The sequence below is a fragment of the Suricata suricatta genome, chromosome 7, assembly GCF_006229205.1.
Source record: "Suricata suricatta isolate VVHF042 chromosome 7, meerkat_22Aug2017_6uvM2_HiC, whole genome shotgun sequence".
NCBI classification, from domain to species: Eukaryota; Metazoa; Chordata; class Mammalia; order Carnivora; family Herpestidae; genus Suricata; species Suricata suricatta.
The window spans coordinates 126533323-126556770 of NC_043706.1; the positions used below are offsets into that span (position 1 = coordinate 126533323).

At 38.9% G+C, this 23448-nt stretch overlaps 1 protein-coding gene across 1 annotated transcript in view; it reads left to right on the forward strand.

Moving 5' to 3' along the window:
* Window positions 1–13567: 13567 nt before the first annotated feature.
* RAB32 (RAB32, member RAS oncogene family) overlaps window positions 13568–23448 on the forward strand; it is a 31227-nt gene continuing 21346 nt past the window's right edge. Inside the window, exons 1-3 of the mRNA XM_029943247.1 lie at window positions 13568–13708; window positions 22623–22702; window positions 23247–23437. Coding sequence (XP_029799107.1) covers window positions 13568–13708; window positions 22623–22702; window positions 23247–23437 — 412 coding nt within the window. The remainder of the gene's footprint in view (window positions 13709–22622; window positions 22703–23246; window positions 23438–23448) is intronic.

The following is a 23448-nucleotide window of genomic DNA, read 5'->3' on the forward strand; positions in this document are numbered from 1 at the left end:
GTTCAATTGTTTAGCAAATATGGAAAACTAGTCACAACGGAGAGACGGGGTACTTAATTTTCAGACTTGAAAGGTTACACTTAATTTGGCTAGAACAGGATGTGAATGAGGTCACAGGAAGCTGGACTTCCCTGCCCCAGAGCCGCAACGGGCACACACATCTAGTATCAGCTGGCTCACAAGCATAAACCCTTCATTAAAAGGACTATATATCAACACACTTGGAAATTAGCAAATTATAGAATTCTAAGACTTAAGATAATTTAATAAATATTTACTGAGTGCATAATCTTTTCTGGGCACTGCTGTAGGAGACAGAGATACAGCAAAGTCCTAGACGTTACAGGTTTATCTTTTAGAAGGAAGGGACTGGCAAGGTATATATATAGACATGCATATATCAAACAGGAAAGGGGGACAGAGAATGATGGTGGTATCAGTGCTACTGTATGTTGAAATCAGGAAGCCCTCTGCTGTCAGGTGATATTTTAGAGATCTCAAGTGTGGGAATATTCCAAGCCCCAAGAACTGAGGTCATGTGTTATGAGCTGTTTAGAGTGTTTGGGAAATAGCAAGGAGGCTGGTGTGGCCACAGCAAAGTCAGAGAGGGCAGGGTGCGAGTGAAGAAATCAGAGCAATTGCAGGGCCCAGATCGTAGAGAGCTTTGTGGGTTTTGTTACAGACTCTGGATTTTGCTCAAAGTGAGTTGAGACCATTGGAAGATTATGTGCAGAGAAAAGGCATAGTCTGAGTTAGGTTTTAAAATGATCACTCTGGGGGCACCTGGGTGGCTCATTTGGTAGAGCACTCTTTTTTGGCTCAGGTCATGATCCCATAGTCGTGAGAATGAGTCCCTTGAGCCCATATTAGCCTCTGCCTGCTTGGGATTCTCTTTTCCCTCTCTTCTGCCCCTCTCCCCCACTTGCTGTCTCTCTCAAAATAAATAAATAAACATTAAAAAAAATGACCACTGCAGCTGGTATGGAAACAAAAGACTATAGAGGTGCAGAGTAGAAGCCTGAGTTCCTGCCATACTTGGGGAGAGGTAGGTGGCATTGCCTCTAGTGCTAACAGCTGTGATATGCAGGAGATGAAAAGTGACTTGATTGTTTTATTTTTTTTTAATGTTTATTTTTGAAAGAGAGAAATAGAGACAGTCTGAGTGGGGAAGGGGCAGAGAGAGAGGGAGACACAGAATTCAATGTAGGCTCCAGGCTCTGTGCTGTGACCAACACAGGGCTCAAATTCACAAACTGTGAGATCATGACTTGCTCCGAAGTCAGATGCTTAACGGACTGAGCCACCCAGGCACCCTGATTGTCAATCTGTTTTAAAGTCATCTGAACCTGAGGACAGAACTTTTTTCTGCCTTATTCTCTCTGTATCTATAGCTTCTAGATCAGTATCAGACACATAGTGGTCCATTTTAAATATTTTTAAAACACTGAGTGAAAGTAATGGCTAGTGGATTAGATGGGGAGTGAGAAAGAACAGACCAAGGATGGCTCCAAGATTTGAGACCTGAAAAATAGGAAACTGAGAATGATACTTGCTGGAGAGAACAAGTTGTGGGGTGGGGATGGAGAGTCTGCTTTAGGCTGTGCTAAGTAGGCGGCAGGTATAAAAGTCTGAAACTCAGAACAAGTCAGAGGTGAACGCTATGGGAATCTACAAAAGACACACATATATAAAAGCATAAGATGGGATGGTTTACCGAGGGAATCATGTAGATAAAGAAGAGAACTGGGATCCCTGAGAACAGCACAGTATTGAGGATGATGGAGAATCAAGGAGGGGGTCCAAGGAGAGCAGCCAAAGAAGAAGGCAGAGAAGCAAGGGGAGATGAAGATGTCCTGTGGCTGACAGTGCTCCTCCCCTGTGCGAATGCAGCCCCGGGGGCCTGTGAGGAATGTTCAGGGCTGACACTGCACTGGTCTTGGGGAGATTGCTGTTATCCCTACAATGGAGCAAGAGAAGGACGGAGTAGAGATAACTTCTGTCAATTGGGAGGGGGAGGGGAAGAAGAAGTAAAGTTGTAGCTGGAGGAGAATGTGGGGTCAAGGGAATAGTCCAGGAGTGAGGAAACACCCGGTGATCTAGAATAATAGAATAATACAGCAAGCTAGTAAATTCAAGGTCAGCTGACCATGCAATATTTCACGAGCAATACAAACATTGAAATAATAGTCCTTTGAGTCTCATAATCCTTTACTTTCTTATGTTCTTACTGAAACTAAATGGACTTCAAATATACCTGGTGACTGGAGCCCTCCAGCAGTGCTTCTGAGTCGGAAGAGGGTCCGTGTGTGCAACACCTTCTCTCTTCTTCCTCCCTCTTCCTCCTCATTAATATCTAGGTCAGAACTGAATAATCCAGCTGAGTTCATTTGATGTTGCATTTGATGATGACATTGATCAGCAGCCTTTTGCTCATTCCTGGTTAGCACCAGAGCATTGTAGGTTCAGCTGCTTCCTTTGCTGGTGAAAGGACCTGCTCTCTGGACCTCCACCTCCAAGCCCTTTCCCTCAAAGAGGCAGAGGAGGCTTCTCTTTGTTGCTACTCCTCGACAGAAAGAAGCCTCATAATTATCTGCCAGAATCAAAAGGCGGTGGTGGCTAAATTGTGTTACATACTTTTACAGAATCTAGTATGAAGGATGAATTATTTAAAGCCAAGAAAATTGCTGTGAAAATTTCAAAAGTCATGCTATTATTATTTAAGACACTTTCAGCAGAGACACCTAAGCATATTCATTGGAATGGCTCTACAAAATAACTTATCATGCAAAAAAAAGCAATAAACCTTAGGATATTTGGGAAATTAGAATCTAATGAGAGAGCATCTTCAATTTAATTTCTTTCACTGAAGCTTACCTTGTGCAAGGCACTGTGAGGGCTTGTTGAATAAGAAATAGCTCCATCATTAAAAAAGGAAAAACCAAAATCAAGTATCAAGTTATAATTATTTATAGCAACTTGCAACACACGCACAGGCCCCAAATTCCTCTCCAAACTCATCAAGCATTTTCATATTTAGTCTTTCTGCATAGTTATTCCAACTCCCCAAGGCATCCTTCTTCCAAGATTCTCCTCCTTTAAGATCAGCTTCCTGGGTACATGTGGGTCTTTACAATAAGAATTAACCCCTCCCTCCCCATGTTGCGACTGGACCATTTTTCTGCTAATATGTGTATGTCTGCTCAGTCCATCAGAGGGTGACCACTTTGAAGACAGGCCTTATTTTTTAAATTATTTCTAAGTAAGTGCCTGGCCCACAGCATCTAGCACAGTGCCTTGACCATAATAAGAATGTGGTACATTTTTGTGGAAAATAAATTATTTCATAAATCATCACCTTGAGAAAACTCACTCAAAGACAGAAAGCCAACCTACTTGCTGGAGTCTTGATAAAATTGGCTAGAATTTATGGGATTTAACCTATGCCAGAAACTATGTTAAAGTGTGTGTGTGTATATAATATATATATTTATATAATAATAGATTCACCCCACAGCCATTGGCACCCCACACCCCATCATTCTGACAGACAGTAGGAGCTCGTCAATTATTGAGAACTCTCCTGTGCTAGGTATCACACAATTGCATGTGTTTCATTTCATTAGATGCTCACAAAACTTCCATGGGAACGACTTAACGCAGCTTAGAGTATGTAAGTAAATTTCCCAAGATAGCTTGGCTAGAAGTGGCAGGGCTGAGATTTCTGCCCTGGGCTCTGCCCCTAGCCGGGACACTGTAATAAACCTTTTAGACACTAAAAGAGTTATGCTAGAGACCCCATTGGTCACCAAGTCCCCTGTGCCTCCCTGGATTATTTTTATTGCTCTTGGTGCCACTTCCTGTGTTCACTACCCACATTGCACTTCTTAGAAAAGCATGTTTTTCCAATCCCATGTTTGTAAGCTATAGCCCCCTCATTGCCAACTCCCTTGCAGTAGCCCTGGGGTTTCCCTTTTCTGGATGCAGAGGGAACCTGTCTCCCAGTGACTTCCCAGGCACCCATGGGTGAACCTTGGGGGGATTCAGCCCAAAGGAGGCCGTCCCTCCTGCACTACACACCTTTACTCCTCCCTACCCAAGTCACAAAGACACTGAAACTTCCTCCCCAAGCTCTTTCCTCAGATTCTCCACCTCTCTTTAAACTATTCTTCCTGCCCATAGATCTTTCCAACTTTTACTCTTGAAGGCCTATCAAAGCGAGTTTACAGAAGCTGTCCCTGCCCCTGCCACTCTCTGATTTTCCTTGCAGGGGGTACCCAGGGAGATTGGGTGGGGGTAAGTCTGAGTGAGGAATTCTTGTCCTCCACCAACACAAGGTGCTGCTAGAGCTCCCCACAGTGACCCATGCAGAAGGAGCAGAATGCAGAAAGTAGGGATTAGCTTTAATGTCCAAGATCAGATAGAGGTGGGATTTCAAACAAGAGACAGGCAGGACCTGCCCAGAGGGTAAAGTGAGTCTGATGTGGTAAGATAATAGCAGAACAGGAAAAGGAATGAGTCACTATTTGCTAGTTGTCAAGGTGGGTGACCGAAGGAACAGAATAATATGGGTAAAGGCTAAGAGAGAAGTCGACGGATTCATACTGAAAAGAGCACAGAGGCCCTAGATGCAACTGTGCGGGAAAATAGCCTTTGCACCCTCTCTGGTTTTCAAACAAGGAATTTAAAACATGTTTTGCTCAATAACAATCCCCAGGTTCCCAAGAGGGAGTTTAAAGTGCACAGCCTGTCTGGTACACCTTATTTGGTGCTTGGTCATGTAATTGACCACACTGTTAAATTACCCATTGGCAGAAGTCAGTCTTACGCTAATGAATCTCCACAGTTTTGCAATCTTTCTTGAGCTGAAAACTGAGTGAAATATTTAAATATCAAGACACAGTCAACACAAAAGGCAAGATGAGTTTGTTCCAAGTGACCGCAGTTCAACCCCTGGGTAAATCAACTGTCTAGTGAGCTTCCAGCAGGTCATTATTTCTAGAAATTATAGTGTCTGTCATCTGTATGATCCCTTCTTTTAACCTGTTCTCTCTCATTTTCTTTTCTTCTGCTTCAGAGACATAGAGCTCGAGCTTTTTTTTTTTCTTCATTTTTAATGCTTTTCTGTAGTGCTCAATGGGATTCATTTGAATCAACATTACAGAACACCTGTGGTGTGTGGGGTGTTTGTGTCTCTGGAAACCATTCAGACAACACCTGCCTGCAGGTTTGGGGCTTAGCATTTTTCACAATCCTTCCCTCTCACAGCTCAGACTATTGGGCTTTCCTTTCTTTTTGATCTGCTCAGTAGTGCTCTCTATTTCAGCTCCTTTTCTCTGTGGTGAGTCAGAAATGAAATTCAACATTCTCTTTGTTCCGTTGCCTCCTATCATTCCCTCCTTTCTTTTGCAGCGTCTCCACTGCTTGCCTGATAGTCCTGATGGTGAAGTACCTCTCTCTGCAGCGCTGGAAGCTTTTCTATCAGCACTTAATTACAACCAATGTAATTTTACGTTAATTTGCCTCTTTCATCCACTAGATTCAGAGTCTCCAGAGAGCACGAACTGGACGTTTTATGTATGTATCCCCTTAAAGCTACAGCAATGCCTGTTCTACAGGTAGTATGCAATATATTTATGAATATTTATGAGTCCAGAGTGAGAGGTTTCAGAATGAGTTGTCTCCCTGCCGTTTACTCACCTTTTGAAATGGACAGAGCATTTACTTTTTCCAATTTGTTTCCTTGGCTTAAATATAATAATACCATTCTCTTCTAATTATTGTATTAATTGAGATGAAGCCACATAAAGTGTTTTATAGATTGGAAAGTATATATGCATAGGCATAAGTTCCTGTGTTCATTTGAAGGTTTGGTGTTGAAGATTAGAGGGAAGATATTTCAAACCAGTAATTCTCAACCTAGAGTGATTTTGCTTCTCAAGGGCATTTGGTAATATCTGGAAGCATATTTGCTTGTCACATCTGGGTGGGGAGGGTTATTGGCTACTTGCTTCTTGTGGGCAGTGACCAGGGATGTTGCTATACATCATACGATGCACTGAAAAGCCCCCTACAACAAAGAATTCTCCATTGCAAATTGTCAATAAACCAAAGTTCAATCCTGGGCCAAGCTTAAAAACATGATGGGCAAAACATTTTCCTTAATATATTTGCCACTAGACAATTATCTGAGTTTTAGCTTTTTATACTCCAATAGGAATCCTCATATAATGCACTTATAACTATAGGAATAACTCCTTATATTTCACAATATAAATGTGTTTGCTTACTCTCTGTGTTATCATCTAGAAACAGTAGTCTAACATATGGGAGAAACTTCTGGTGTCTTCTCCTTCCAGGCATATGGTAGATTTCTACTTTTCTAATCTCTATATATGTAGACAGACTTTCATGACTAGTACTCACCAATGCCCTGTAAACAGAAGGTACGTGTGTCATTTCAGGGCTAAAGAATTTAACAGCTGGCACAAGACTGTTCAGTCTTCTCTTGCTCCAGTTCAGTGATGACAGAAGGTGATATGGTGATGACACCACCGCATGGAAGCACCCGGACCCCAGTCATCACATGGTGGGCAGCTGCCTGGAGCCTTGCCCAGGTCCACACAGGATTCTCCGTGAGCAAAAAATAAATGTGTTCTAGGTTAAGTCATGGCAGTTTGAGGGTTTTTTGTTAATGAAGCTTAACTTAGACTACCTAATGAAAGTAAAAACAATATTGGTTGCATTGACGTTTCATATTCAACTTGAACAATTCCTGAGATGCAATCAATAAACATCTCAGTGTAGAATTGGTGGGAGACAGAAAAAGAAGTGATTGACCCAGTATTTTGCTTTTCAAAGTATTTCTATCTAATTATGGCAACTATGCTGGTTCTGGCCTCATGGTTTTGTTTTCAAAGGGCCAGCGTCTGAGAATTTTGACTAAGTCATTTTGTTATAGATCATCCTTCAACCAGTAACAGGTATTTAGCTAATATGTAGCAAATCTTGAAACATTTTTGATACTCTCACTGATTCAAAATGTCATAACCATATACATTGGACAACCCATTGCTGACTGAGACTTCATGATCTTTGCTTTAAGGAAACTCTGAGGCAAATTAGTCATGAGTGCCAGGACTTTTTCTGTCACTATTCAGCAGGATTGAATTTGCAAAGCTTGCCCTCTTGAGGCCAAACAGTTCCAATCCACAAACATTACACCTGGATAATAGAGAAGAGTCCACCTGCTCTTGAAGCTCCTCACTGATGAGTTCTGGAATAGGCAGCAACGCAGAGTGAAGAGTAGGGACCTTGGGACCAGGTGTCTGGCTTTGTGCCTGGGACCTACCCCCTCTTATCTGTGACATCTGAGGCCCATCTGTAAAATATGAATAGTAAAAGGTGTTATACATGTATAGGATTCAAAATAATATTTACTACAGAGCAAGTGTTCAAATAAAATAAACTTACATTGTCTGCACTGATTCTGAAGTACTATTTGCACACAATTTCCTCAAAGTAGTACATACATTAACTAGCCAAGCAGTTACCATTCTTTGAGGGGCTATATGCTTTACCAACTGAACATTTCAAATTATAGTCAAAACAGATAAATTTAACCGTCTAGAAATATGACATAGTCTATGTTGAAATGTCCTATCTTCCAAAAACTCCCCATCAAACCATGAAGACATTCCCATGAAGACATTTGGATTTTTTAAACATTAAGATTTGTAAATATATCTTCACAAATGATGCTCTTAAATAGTTCTGAGAAAAGAAGTATTTGTTAAATGTTATTTCCATCTATTTTTTTTTCCTTTTAAAATGTCCAGGTAATCGAATCAACATTGCAATGACTAGTTTAGACATAAAAATCATTGAAAATTTTTAAAAGCAGATAAATTTACTTTAAAAAAATGGCCGTTGGTGGACTCAAAGAGGGTTTTCCATTTAATATAGGAATCAGTCATAAAGTTGATTACTGTACATTTTCTGGAAGATGGTGTCAATCAGCTCTGTGAAGAAATAGTTAAAAGTGTATCCTGCCCCCACACCACAGCAGGATCTCCACACTGAGTCTGCCACACAAAATACAATCTCCTACAAACTAAGATGTTATCGTTGTATTTGGCTCTTTGATCTCATGAATATTAGATTATCCTGCACAATGTAGAAACAGAAGGCCATAAAGAGAATTGTCCAAATTGGCTAGAATTTCATTTATATTTTGCCAAGCTGTTCTACATCAACTGTTGAAAATTATATGAAAATGAAACACGGAATTAAAATTATAATGGTCAAATAGGAATACACAACCTATGGAAAATTTAATTGATATTTTAAAGACCTAATACACTTATAATTACTTAAGATTATGTTGATAATGGGGGTACTTTGTGGTTTTGTTCTTAAAATCATATATTAGTAGAGACACTTAAGAAAAATGAGAGGCTAATAATTTAAACAGAAAAACACGCAGAAAACCCACTTACCCATGTACAGCACAGGGCTTGCCAGGGAGCACAGTACTAGGTACTCAATAGCTACTCAAAGCATGATTTATTTTTAGCATATTTTATGCATTTATAAAATAAACTGCATATTGATGAATATTATCTATACATCACTTTGTGCAGACAGCAGGACATATATTTGAACTCTATTTAGAGGTGTAAAAATGGAGATTGGAGAGTTGATGATCTCTTGAGATCACATAAAAAATGGCAGAGCCAGAAATTGACATAAATATGCTAGTTATGCTCTTTATCTATTTAAAGATACAGAGTTGGTCAATGGAAGAAACTAGCACGTGAACTCAGATCTTTGATTAGAGCCTAGTGTTCATTCGATATTCATTCATCAAATTTTCAGTGAGTACCTGCTACATAGATATTGAATGTTGATGTTCTCATAGTGATGAAGACCAAGTCCCTGATTAGAATGAGACACAGAGTACTAAATGTACATTCTATGCAGTGCCAAAGTAAGTGGGGGTAACACAGGATGCTATTGCAGAGGAAATAATGGACTTCCTTCCTAGCTTGGGGGAAGGGGAGAGAGCAGGTGTGGTTTATGCTGAAAGCCGAAGGCTGTCAGGAGCTAGACAAAGGAAGGGAAGTGAAGGGGAATTCAGGGTAAATGTCCTAAGATAAAAGAGAACATGGCATCCTAGAAAAACAGGATGAATTGCAGCAATGAGCAATAGAGATAGTATGAGTGGAAGTTGAGATGTTGAGAAGCAACAAATGTCAACTTACAAACTGAATTTTGTGTGGAACCATTCATGATTTTTAGATACAGTTGAGACATAATTTAGTTTGAATTCTGGTTAAACATGGCATATTGAATGCATGTGTTTATCTCCATTTGCTCCTAAAAGTCCAGTAACATGACAGTAGATGAATTTAAAAGGTAAGGGACACCTGCGTGGCTCTGTCGGTTAAGCATGTGACTTCAGCTCAGGTCATGATCTCATGGTTTGTTAGTGTGAGCCCTGTGTTGGGCTCTGTGCTGACAGCTCAGAGCCTGGAGCTCCCTTTGGATTGTGTCTTCCACTCTCTCTGTGCCCCTCCTCTGGTCCTGCTCTGTCTCTTTGTCTCTCTTTCTCAAAAGTAAACAAACATTTTAAAAAAGTAAAAAAACAAAACCAAAAACAAGTCAAATAGACTGAGAAAGGAGACAGAGGAAATGAGAAATGGCCACAAATATTTTCAAAATGGAAAGCATACAAGGAGTAGTAATTGACATAACACAGCTGAGAATGCAGAGATCTAGGCACTCGTAAGAGAGATGCTTACAAGAAACCATGCAATGCTTAGGACAGACCTGGAAAAACTTAGGAACCTGGCGGTAAAGATTCTTTTGAGGGCCATGAGGTAAACTCTGAGCAGTTTAAAGTTAGTTTAATGTCACTTCAATGTTCAACTACTTAATGAGATCCTTTCTGCAAACCTGTATAGCAGGTTACCATTCACATGCCTGTAGAATACACAGGTTTGTTCTCAGAAGGAATTACATGGAAGGGGATACCAAGCATGGTGCAATGAAGGGCAAAGTGACCAGGCAGGTGGGTGAACATCTACAGGCTGAACATTGAGACTTCGTGCTCTCTAACTAGCAATCAGGTTTATAGCTTTCAGGAAGAAGACTGGGAAAGTATTTTCTGGAAAACATGAGCACCTAAAGAGAAAAGCTCTGTAGACACTGACATGGAGAGGGACAACAAAGTAGAAGCTGGTTCTCCTGTCCAATCATCCAACGGTGAAATTCACCAGTCAGTAATATCTATTCCTCCTCAAAGAGTCCCATTTAATGATAGTGTCTCATTTTTGAGTCATTGAACTTTCAGGAGACATTTAAATATAACCTCAAATATGTAAGACAGAGACATAATAAAGATTAAAAGCACTCCAAGAGAAATTTAGAACATTTAGAAAAAAAATTGAGAGAGAAATTGAGAAAAAAAGATCAGTTTTTCAGGTAGGTATGAGAAAGTCTTTTTTTGTTTAAAATAAAATGGTGCTATTAGAAAAAAAAGAATAAAGAACAAGAATTCTTTCAGATAAAAAAATAATTGCAAAAAACTCAACAGGATATCATTGATGAAGAAAACCCTACTGAAAATGACATATGAGTGTGGTAATTTGGATTATTTTTCAGAAAATTTTTGCTTTTTTACTTCACAGAGTAGAGAATATTTTCACAGTCCATTGATGTTGAGTTAGAACTAGAAGCCCAAAGGGGTGCCTGGGTGACTCAGTCAGTTGAGTATCCGAGTTTGGCTCACGTCATGATCTCACAGTGTGTGAGTTCCAGCCCCGCGTCAGGCTCTGTGCTGACAGTTCAGAGCCTGGAGCCTGCTTCAGATTCTGCATCTCCCCCTCTCTCTGTTTCTCCCATGATAATACTCTGTCTCTCTCAGTCTCTCAATGATAAATAAACGTTAAAAAACTAGAAAAAAAAACCCAAAAAACTACAAGGCCAAAATGATGTAAAGTGACAGTGTGTTGTTTCCAAATCAAGGTCTTAAGTGGCACATGAGTTTTTATTTGGCTTCTTGAACATCTGCTTTTTGAGAAGCCACTGGTCCAAGGAAGAGGAGAAATACACATGGTAAATAAACCTGATCTGCCAAGCCCAGCTGACTGCAGCCAAACCTTGGAGAGACCAAGCTGACTATAAACCAGTGAGCAATCAATCAATCAATGCTTTTTTTGTGACACTGAATTCTAGAGAATTTTGTTACACATTATTTTTGCAACTAATATAAGACAAAAATATATGTCAAAACAAACAAACACGACTCAATTCAAGTGTTTAAACAACCAGATAATAGATATTTCACAAAAAGAAAGCAAGATAATAGAAATTTTGCAAAGAGAGAATAAAAAACATTTTAGGGGCGACTGTAGGAAAGAAACAATACAGGAAAAATTCCCAGGATTGAGTGACATAAATTTCTATATTAAAAAAGTTTAATGCAGGCACCTGGATGCCTCAATCAGTTAAGCATACGACTTGAATTCAGGTCATGATCTCAGGGTTTGTGAGTTCAAGCCCCACCTTGGGCTCTATTCTGACAGCTCTGAGCCCGGAACCTGCTTCTGATTCTCTGCTCGCTCCCTCTATGCCCCTCCTCCATTTGCACTCATGCTCATGCTCTCTCTTTCTCTCTCTCTCTCAAAATAAATAATAAACATTAATAAAGTTTTAAAAATTATATAAAAGAGCTCAATGAATACAAATAGATCTACACCAATGCAGATCTGATGAAATTTCAAAATATGATGGACAAAGAGAAGGATTAAAACTTCCAGACAAAATAAATAGGTTACACATGAAAAACTGTCAATCACAATGCATTGGTCTTAATAAAGTAATACTGAAGGCAAGAACTCAATAAACAAATGCCTTTGAAATTAAAATTGAGAAGTTAAAGGTTCTAAACTAGAATCATGAAACTATTCAAACATGAAATCAAATATAAAGTAATATATTTAAACATGAAATCAAATATAAAGTAATAGTATTTTCAGGTATGTAAGCACCTAAATTATTTACTTTCAAAACCTTATTTTTTAAAATTTTTTTAATGTTTTTTTTTATTTATTTTTGATACAGAGAGAGACAGAGCATGAGAGGAGGAGGGGCAGAGAGAGAAGGAGACACAGAAGCGAAAGCAGGCTCCAGGCTCTGAGCTAGCTGTCAGCACAGAGCCCGATACGGGGCTCGAACCCACAAACCTGAGATCTGACCTGAGCCGAAGTCGGAGGCTTAACCGACTGAGCCACCCAGGCGCCCCAACAAAACCTTATTTTTTAAAAAGCTATTAAAGAATATAAGAATAAGATGAGGTAAACTTGAGATCAAAGAAGTGAGAGCATATGAGAAGAAAAAAATTCAGAATAATGGCAAAGAAAAGTTCCAGAACAACAACTGTGCAGCCAACCCAAGATTTCAGTCCAAATTAGAGAAATACAATGGAAGGTTTTAAGAGAAATATTGTCATGGAAAATAATACAGCTAATAGCCTAATAGTTTACCTGATAGTCTTGACTATCTTAGGAGAAATTTTATAGGTCTTTTTTGAGAGCTTATAGGACATAAAAATAAAGCAGAAACATAGGCAGAAAAAGTGAAATGAGACATTACTTTTGTAAGAAAAAACAAGATCCCTTTGAAGGATTGAAGTTTCCAGAAAGTACCTTTGTATATATATAGTATTTTTTTCTGCATATTTGAATTATATGTACTGCATGCCTTAGTCTGAATTTCCTCAGAAACTGACTCTGGGATAATGTTTCAAATGTAAGTAGCTTCTTTGGGAAGTAAAGAAAACAGTGGGAGGAGAAAAAGGAGGTGAGAGGAAGGAAAAGCTCACAAAATAAGAGTGAAACCCAAAGACTACTGCAAATTTTTCTCCATATCCATAAAAATAGTTTTGAAACTTAGTTTTTTCACTCAACATTGTATTTTTAAGCTAACTCTACATATCTATGTAGTATTTCACTTACTTTTATCTCCTGTATGTTATCCCATTATCTAAATAATTCATAGCTGGGGTGCCTGAGTGGCTCAGTGGATTGAGCATCCAATTTTTGGTTTCAGCTCAGGTCATGATCTCATGGTTTGTGAGCTGGAGCCCTGCTGTCAGCGCAGAGCCTGCTTGGGAGTCTCTCTCCTTCTCCCTTTCTTTCAAAATAAATAAACTTAAAAAATGTTTAAAAAATAAATAAAGCATAACTTATTTACCCATTCTTCTTGTTTTTGCCTTTCTCTATTACACTGAATGATTCAATATTTTTGTCCATGACTCTTTGTGAATATTTGTAAAATTTTGGGTTTTGTTTTTGCTTTAGGTTTTTCACACTGATATTGGATTATTGAGTCGGCCCGCGACCCTTTTTTCGAATGGTTCCTGTGGGGGAGGGGTGAGTGGAAGAAAGGAGACAAGGGGACAAGTCTGCAGTTGCTGATCAAGTCCGTTTATTGAAAGTCACATGAGGGTATATATAGGACAAAGCGAGAGGGGAGGTTCCTTCGGCTCCTGGGGAAACTTAGCTAAATGCGATTGGCTGTAGCATTGGCGGGAATAGGGCCAGAGAGTGGAAAAGTACGGATGACTCAGAGGAGGTCTATGTATACGATTAGGCCAAGACAATCAACAGGCGGCAATGGAAAGTCCCCAAGTGCCTGTGGGGTCCCCGTAAGTGGAGTGCTGAGCGCACTATCTCCTGATCTCAGGAGGAACTTTGTCAATAGCCCAGGAATGACCGGTTCCCAACAGATTATTAGGTGTGATAGTTATTTATTTATTTATTTATTCATTTATTTAGGCAGGTTGGTAGGTAGGTCAACTTCACACCCAGAGCAGAGCCCAACTCAAGACCCTGAGATGAAATCAAGAGTCAGTTGCCCAACTGACTGAGTCACCACGTGCCCCATAGGTGTGATGGTTAATTTTATGAGTCAACTTGCCTAGGATATGATACCCAGATATCTGGATGCTGCTGTGAAGGTATTTTTTGGGTGAGATGGACATTTAAATCAGTAGACTTTGAGTAAAGCAGATTACTCTCTGTAAGGTAGGTGAGCCTCATCCAAGCAGTTGAAAACTTTAAGAAAAAGCCCTACTGCCATCAGTTGCTGGCCTTCGGACTTGAGCAGCAACCTTCTTCTTTTTTTTTTTTTTTAAATTTTTTATGTCTTTATTTTGAGAGACAGAGACAGAGAGCAAGCTGAGGAGGGGCAGGGAGAGAGGGAGACACAGAATCTGAGCAGGCTCCAGGCCCTGAGCTGTCAGCACAGAGCCCGACATGGGGCTCGAACCCACAGACTATGAGATCATGACCTGAGCTGAAGTTGGATGCTTAACCGACTGAGCCACCCAGGCACCCCAACTCTTTCCAGGTCTCTATCCTGCTAGCCTATCCTGTATATTTCTGACTTGCTACTCTTTATAATCATAGTATAAACAATTTCTTTAAAATAAAGGAATTCCTCCCTAGCTCTACAGATTAGAGACATGTGTGTTTTTATATTTATGTAAACACTGTCAGAAAGCAAAAATTACCTGTCCCCTTCAAGTTCTTTCTAGCCAGACTAAGAATCAAATTTACATGAGACAATAGAAAATCAAATTCACTCTCATATGTATGGGAATCCACAAAGACATGGAAATCCCAAAGACAAACAAAGACAGTCAGGCAAAATGACATATATATGTCATTCTGAGTGAAGGAGAGTGGAGCGGGGTGTGGTACTTCAAAGGGAAGGAATGCTATTCACAGGAAGATGAAAAAATAAATGTTGGTAGACAAATGTTTGCTGGGTCACTCAGAAACAATGGGACATAGAGGGCTTAACAAAACAGGCCTTGCTAGGTCCCTCCCTGTCTAACGTACCCAGTTTACAGGACAATGTAGTTAACAATAGTGATAGCACTCTTCTTGGAGCAGGTCCTCTATCTAAATTCTTTTAGGCTGTTGTGGGAAAGGTAAAGAGTTTTTCTTGAATCTTCTGTGTTTTGACTGCTTCTTAACTCAAAATCATCTTCATGCCAAAGCGGCCCATCCCATCTTGGGGCAGCCTGCCTTTGGCCCCTGTAACACATGCACATCCTACTGAGGTTATTTCTGAGGAGAACTCTTCCAGTACATCTAGTGAGTACACAAAGAACTTCCTGGATATTGCCCAAAAGTTCTACAGATATTCTAGGATTTTTACATTCTCCTCAGCAGTTATGAGAATGATCATTTTTTTATATTACTACCAGTATTTCATTTTGTCACACTATAACTCTTCTGACCAATGTGATGATTGTGAAATATTATCTTGTTATTTTATTTTGTATTCTTTCTACTGATATTATTTCTTGATTTAGAAACTTCACATATCCCATTTGGTCATTCATATATAAGCTTCTTTTTAAAAAAGCATATTAAAATTCTTTTAAATAAATTTTCATTAGTGTTTTAACATATAAAGAAAAAATTACACAAATGAAAAGTGTAGAAATTGATGAATTATCACTAAACAATCCCAATATAACCATCATCTAGGATTTAGATTCCAGATTTAAAACAATTGAAAACTGCCAAAACCTAGAATGTTCCTTCTAAATACTCCACCCTTTCCTTTCCTCAAAGAATAAACACTATCCTGAACACTAATATTATTGAGTAGTCTCACTATTTTATAGAAGTGGAACCAAACCACGCAAACTAGATTGAGTCTGGTTTTCTCTCCTCAACCTGTCCATGCTGCACAATAGAGCTATATGTGATAATTTTCACTGCACAGTTCTTGCATAACTGCACAAAAATGTATTTCTCTAATCATGGTTGCTTAACATGTAATGCTATTAGAAAACTTATTGCATGGTTTTCAGTGCACACAAGTATGTACCTGAGTAGAAATGTGTATTTTTAACTCCAGCTGATGAAACTTCTCCATATGGGGGTGCCTGGATGGCTCAGTCAGTTCAGCTTCTGACTCTTGATTTCAGCTCAGGTCATAATTTCTCTCCCTGGGTTTGAGCCCTGAGTTGCGCTGTGTGGAATTTTGCTTGGCATCCCCTCTCTCTCTCTCTCTCTCTCTCTCAAAAATAAATAAATGAACTTTAAAAAAACCACCATTCTCGATATGGTTGTACAAGTTTACACTCCCAACTGCAGTGCATCTGAGCTCTGGGTCTTCCCTAGTGTTGCCAACAATTGGTATGGTCAGCACTTTTTCATTTTAGCCAATCTGTGAAGTGTGAAAAGATATTGATTTGTGGGGTTTTTAAAAAATGTTTATTTATTTTTGAGAGAGAGTCAGAGTACAAGTCAGGGAGGGGCAGAGAGAGAGAAAAGGAGACACAGGCTCCAGGCTCCAAGCTGTCAGCACAGAGCCTGTCATGGGGCTCAAATTCACAAACCTTGAGATCATGACCTGAGCTGAAGTGGGACGTTTAACCGACTGAGCCACCCAGGCGCCCCTGATCTGTGGTTTAAATGGTCACTTCTTTGCTGACTAATAAGGCCGATCATATTTGCATGTTTGTTGGCTGTTTAGATCCTTTTTTAAAAAATTTATTTTGAGAGAGAAAGAAAATATGAGTAGTGGAAGAATGGGGGGGGAGGTGATGAAGGGGAAGAGGCAGAGAGAGAGGGAGAGCAAGAATTCAAGCAGACCCCTTGCTATCAGCAAGGAGCCAGATGCAAGGCTCTATCTCACAATCTGTGAGATCATGACCTGAGCAGAAATCAAGAGTGAGAGTCACCCAACTGAGCCACCCAGGTGCCCCTATTTGGATCCTGTTTTAATGATGTATCTTTACAAATCTTTTTCTCCCATTTTTTGATTTTGTCATATGCATGTTCTTAATGAGTTTTATTAATTATTTGCATATTTCAAATTTGAGCTTTTTGTTTTTATTGTGTAGTAAATATATTTCCCTGCTCTATTAACTTACCTTTTACTCTCTTACTGGCTTACTTAAGAGAAAAGTTTAAAGGTTATGTAGTTTAACTTAGCATAATTTCCTTTATAATGATCAGTTTTTGTTACTTTTTTAAAAATCCTAACTTATCATGAAGTCATAAAGGTATCTATAATGTTCTATAATGGTCCCGTCTGAAATAGAACTACTATATGATCTAGCAATTCCATTACATGTATATTTCTAAGGGAAATGGAAACAAGGTATATTTCTAAGGGTATATTTCTGAAGAAAACGAAAAGAAAAACCTACATTTATAGTAGTAGTATTCAGAATAGCCAAGAGGTGGACATAATCTAAGTGTCCATCAATGGATGATTGGATAAAGATGATGTCACACACACACATATTCAGTCATGAGAAAGAAGGAAATTTTGCCATTTGTGACGTATGGATGGGTCTTGAAGGCATTATGTTGAGTGAGATAAGTCAGACAGAAAAAGACATATACTACTTGGTATCATATATATGTGAATTCTGAAAAAGCCAAACTCCTAGAAACAGAGTGAAATTGTAGTTATGAAGGGTTATAAAGGTATAAACTCAAAAGGTATAAACTCCCAGCTGTAAGATGAATAGGTTCTGAGGATCTAATGTATAGCATGATGACCACCATTAACAATACTGTATTATGTACTTGCAAGTTGCTAAAAAGAGTAAATCCTAAATTCTCACCACAGAAAAAGAAATGGTAATTATGTGAAGTGATGGAGATATTTCCTAATGCTGCAGAAGTAATCCTTTTTCAATATGTCAGGTTATCAACTCAGCACCTCATTATCTTAAACTTACACAATGTTATGTTTTTCATTTCTTTTTTTGTTTTTGCCTATTTTTGTTTTAACTGAAGGCTCAGGTGGCCACAATGTTATATGTTAACTCTCTGTAAATGTGGGAGATTTTCTGCAATGATAGAAATGATCTTTATCTATGTCAAACTAATACCATAGCTATTAAACACATGTGGCTGTTGAGCCCTGGAAATATAGCTAGTGACTGAGGGAATATTTTCAAACTTTAACAATAATTAATTGAAATTTAAATTGCTACATGTGGGCAGTGGCCGCCATATTGAACAGAAATCATTCAATTATGTTCTCAGACTACAATAAGATTAAACTAGAAACCAGTAACATAAAGATAGCTGGGAAATTCCCAAATATTTGGAAATTAACATAATTCATAATAATACATGGGTCAAAGAAGTGTCAAGATAAATTTAAAATTTACTTTGAACTAAGTTAAAGAAACTCCAATTTATCAAACTATGGAATGCAATGAAAGAAGAGCTTAGACATAAATGTATGGCATTAAATTCGTGTTTGAAAAGAAGAAAGTTCTAAACTTAATCTTCGGGGCACCTGGGTGGCTCAATCGGTTAAGCATCCAACTTTGGCTCAGGTCATGATCTCTTAGTTCGTGAGTTTGAGCCCCTCATCAGACTCTGTGCTGACAGCTCAGAGCCTGGAGCTTGTCTTTGGATTCTGTGTCTCCCCCTCTCTCTCTGACCCTCTCCTGCTCAGGCTGGCTGTCTCTCTCTCTCTCTCAAAAATAAATTTTAAAAACATAAAAAAAAAATTTTAAACCTAATCTTCTACCCTAGCAAGCTAGGCAAAGTAAATTAAGCCTAAAATAAATAGAAAAATTTAATAAAAATTATAGCAGAAAACAATGAAATGAATGGAGAAAAGTTAATAAAACTAAGGTGTTTTCTTAAAAAAAAAAAAACCCATACATAGAGACTCACTAACCAAGGAAACAGTAGACAAATGACTGATGTGATAAATGAAAAAGGAAACGACCATCACTAACGAGATGATGAAAAGAATAATAAAAGAATATTTTGAACAATGTTATGGCTACAAATTTGATAACATAGATGAAACAGACCATTTCCTTATACCAACCCTCACAGTGGGATAATGGATAACCTGAATATCTCTTTATTAAGGAAATTAATTCAATAGTTTATAAACTTCCAAAAAAAATAGAGCACCAGACCTATGTAATTTCACTGGTGAATTCCACTAAATGTTTAATGAAACAATAGTACGAGGACTTCATAAATAGAAGCAGAGGGTACACCCCCTATCCCATTCTATAAGTTCAGAATTATCCTAATACCAATCCAGATAAAATGATATAAAGAAATGATTGAATAAATAAATGAGAGAGAAGAGTCAAATCTACCATGTGGAAGAATTCCAAAGGATTTACGTAGCAATTGTACCCTCAGGGAGGTTGGCATGTAATTCCCCTCTCCCTGAGTGCTGACTGTTCACAGTCATTTCATTCCAAGAAGAACACTATGGAATGAGACGGTGTGGGGAACAAACAGCTTTAGAGTGGAGAAATCTGACATGTTAGCTTAGCGACGTGATTGAGATCAACATCGACAGTGACGACATGTTGATTGTATATATGCCCTTGATGTGAACATGAGAGGGGCACTTCTCTGTGGTCTTCCTCCCCAAACCCACAATAGGAATCATGAGAAACATGTCAGACAAGCCCAAAAGAGGCACATTCTAAACAATACTTAGCCAGTATTCCTCATAATTGTTATTCAAAGCCATCAGAAACATGGAAAGTCTGAGAAACTGTCACAGCCAAAGAAGCCCAAGTGGACCTGTTAATTAAATGCAACGTAGTACTCCAGATGGGATTCCAGAACAGAAAAAGGGCATTAGGTCAAAACTAGGTCATTTGAAGAAAGCATGGACTTTATTAATTGTATAAATGTTGGTTTGTTAATTGTGACAAGTGTGCTATAGCTAATATAAGAAATTTGCAACAAGGAAAACTAGATATGAGGTGTATAGGAACTCTCTGTGCTATCTTTGAACTTTTCTGTAAATCTAACACTATTCTAAAACAAAAAGACCATTAAAATAAATTAATGAGGATTTGTTAAAAGCTTTCTCTCAAAAACTAGGTTGCCTACTATCTCCATTTTTATTAAAAATCATGTTGGAAATCCTAGCCTGTGAAATGAAATATGAAAAAGGAATAAAATATATAAGAGCTGGAAAGTAAAAAAAACAATGTTTCTATGCATTAAAAAATGCCAACTCTATAAATTAACTTTTAGAATTATCATAGTCATTGAAACTAAATTCATTTTCCACAAATTATCTTATTTTTATTCTTAGAAACCAATTAGACACAATTCAAGAACTTGTCATATTATTGAAAGATAGTGAGACCTACATTAATGCTAGAAATACCACATCAATATTTTTGAAGACTGGGTGTTTTCAATTCTCCTCAAATTAATCTATGAATACAATGTAATTCCAATAAAAGTCCCAGCAGATGTGTTTGTGAAAACTGAGATGTCAATGCTAAGATTTATATGGAAATGAAAAGGAGCAAGGATGGCTATAACAGACTTGAAAAAGAAGTACAAAATGAGAGGATGTGATATTCCGGAAAAGATTTATAATAAAGCTACAGTAGTTAAGTGAGAATGGATCCAACAACAGACACACAGACTAATGGAAGGGAAAATAGAGTGGAAACAGACCCATTTTTTTAATGCTTATTTATTTTTTTAAAATGTTTTTTATTTACTTTTGAAAGACAGAGAGAGACAGCGTGAGCAGGGGAGGGTCAGAGAGAGAGGGAGACACAGAATCTGAAGCAGGCTCCAGGCTCTGAGCTAGCTGTCAGCACAGAGCCCGACGCAGGGCTCAAACTCACGAACTGTGAGATCATGACCTGAGCTGAAGCCAGATGCTTAACTGACTGAGCCACCCAGGTGCCCCAATGCTTATTTATTTTGAGAGAGAGAGAGAGAGAGAGAGAGAGAGAGAGCGAGCGAGCAGGGGAAGGGTAGAGAGAGAGGGGGAGAGAGAGAATCCCAAGCAGGCTTCATGCTGTCAGCAGAGAGCCACATGTGAAGTTCGAACCCATAAACTATGAGATTATGACCTGAGCTGAAGTCACACGCTTAACTGACTAAGCCACCCAGGCGCCCCTGATTAGTGTAGCTTTTATTCTTCATTCAATGATCACTTACTACATGGCATTTTCTGATAATTTTCTTAGTAAAATCTGTAACTATCTGAAATTATTTCATTTATTTGATTGCTTTTTAATGTTTTACTTTGCTTCCACTACAATATAAAGTCCTCGAGAGTAAGAATCTTATCCATTCTACTCATTGTTGTACTCGGAATATCTAGAACATTTCTTGGCATGAGCTTAAGCTTTCTATATAAAAAGCATTTCTAAATAAATGAATGTATAAATCTGCCAGGGAAATTCAGAGTGAAGAGAGCAGGTAATCCTCTGATCTAGCACGTGAATGAGGAGGAGGAGTTTACATGGGAGGTTCTTGGATGAAGGAATGGTCTGGAACATATTCCAGATAAAGAGCGTAGTCAGGACGAATGTGTGAGAGTATCACAGGGGGATTTTCCAAGCAGGCCATTCCTATATGTAGCGAATGGAAATGTTAATGGGTCATGTATTCAGTCACAAGTCTCAGATTACTTGTATTATTTTTCTCTTCATTTTATAGATGAAAAACACTTGCTTCCACCCTGAAATATCAGCCCAGGATTCTGAAGACTTATCCATTTGCCCAACCCAACTTTTAGCCTTTTCCAGTTTTGGGCTTATGAGCGGATGTTCTTTGGCACTTATTTACATTACTTGGTATTATTTTTAAGTCACTAGTTCTGTAAGTCAAGTGCACACCATGCTCATCTAGGTTTTTGTTTGTTTGTTTGTTTTTAAATATAGCTTTCTGGGCTCTCCTTCTGAAAGATTCAAACAGAATGTCTGGGTAAGCTCACTTGCTAGCTCCCCAGATGTCTTAGTTTGGGCTGATATAACAAATTAATGTAATAATTACTATAACATTAGCCTAGAGTGAGTGGCTTAACAACAAACATTGCTCACAGTTCTGGAATCTAAGTCCAAGTTCAAGGTGTCAGCAGATTCAGTTTCTGGTGAGATCCACTTCCTGGTTTATAGGCTCTGTTTTCTTTCTGTGTCCTCACTCCCAGAAGGGGAAAGAGCTTTCTGAAGTCTCTTTTATAAGGGCACTAATCTCATTAATGAGATTAGGTCTACCTGTGTGACCTAATCACCTCTGGCCCACCTCCTAACACCATTATATTGAGGATTAGGATTTCAACATAGCATTTTGGGGATCACAGGTAGTCTATAACTTCAGGTGAGCCAAATGCAGAGCAAATGTGCTAACTACTAAACTTTCATCTAAACCCTTGCTAACCAAAGAGTAGGCCACTCAAATCTTTCACATCACCTGGGGACTTATCTGAAATTCTGCATCTCTGCCCTCACCCCACATATACTTAATGAGAATCTGCTTTCATAAGATCCTAGATGATTCCTATGAACTTTTTTAAGTTTGAGAAGCATGCACTGATCTAAACCACCCTCCTCCCAGACTTGAGGCACCAACATCACCTGAGAATTCGTTCAAATGCAAATTAGCTGGCTGCACCCCAGTTGAGGGGGATGAACCCCTCTGGGGGTAGGCATAGTCATTTGTCTTAAACTCTTAACACTCAAGTTTGAGAAGCATTGGATGCAAGCCATTATCCTGCTTTTAGCTGTGACCATTTTTAACTTTAAGCCATTTGCCGCCTATGATTTTTAGCACCACGATTCTATTTCTAATGTCAGTGGGAACCTAAGAGAGTCAGAGAAGGAGGAACCTGTAAAAATCTATGGCGATATGTATGTATGGAACAATACGCTCCACTCATGGCAATAAATAGAGGATTTCCTCTTTCCGCAAGCTGCAGACATATTGAAAGGGCTCTCTACTTGGGTGAACATAAAAGCCATATGCTGGCAGGCCATAAAACTTGTTTAAAGACATATCCATGCTTTTTCAATAGCTATTTTAGTAAAGGTTTTACTCCCACCTTGATGTCTAAATTTTAAAACGCCTCCACCTCTGAAAAACATTTTTCAAAGATTGTCAGATTATAGCAGAGGGAACAGTCGCTTTAGTTTATTTAAGGAAGGTGCCAGAGTATTTATTATCAGCTCCAGGTGCTTCTAAATATTACAGGGTGAGGGCATCCCTCGATTTTATAAACAGCAAAGCAAAGCTTCCTATCTTTGTTCTTTAAATAAAAGCCTCAAAACTACCTATTACTTTTCAATCAATTCCTGGGGTTTATCTCCACCTGTAGCAGTTGAAGGCTTAACTAAGATTGTTTTACAGATCCTGGGACTTCTCCTTCAGACCCACTCCTTCATTTAAATGCTAAAGCGTTATCAGCCCTTTGCCAAGTTCAGAGTCAGTGTCCCTTTCCAAAGTGGCCGCTGCAGAGGAATCGTGGGCGGGATCTCCAGGTGTTAAACCCTCTCGGGCCTTGGCTGGAAGGAGGTTCAACCCCAGGCCAGCGCCGCGCGCCTGCCGGGCCCACCTCCCTCGCCCCTCCGCGCCCGACCCCGGGGTTCGCCAGCGGGCT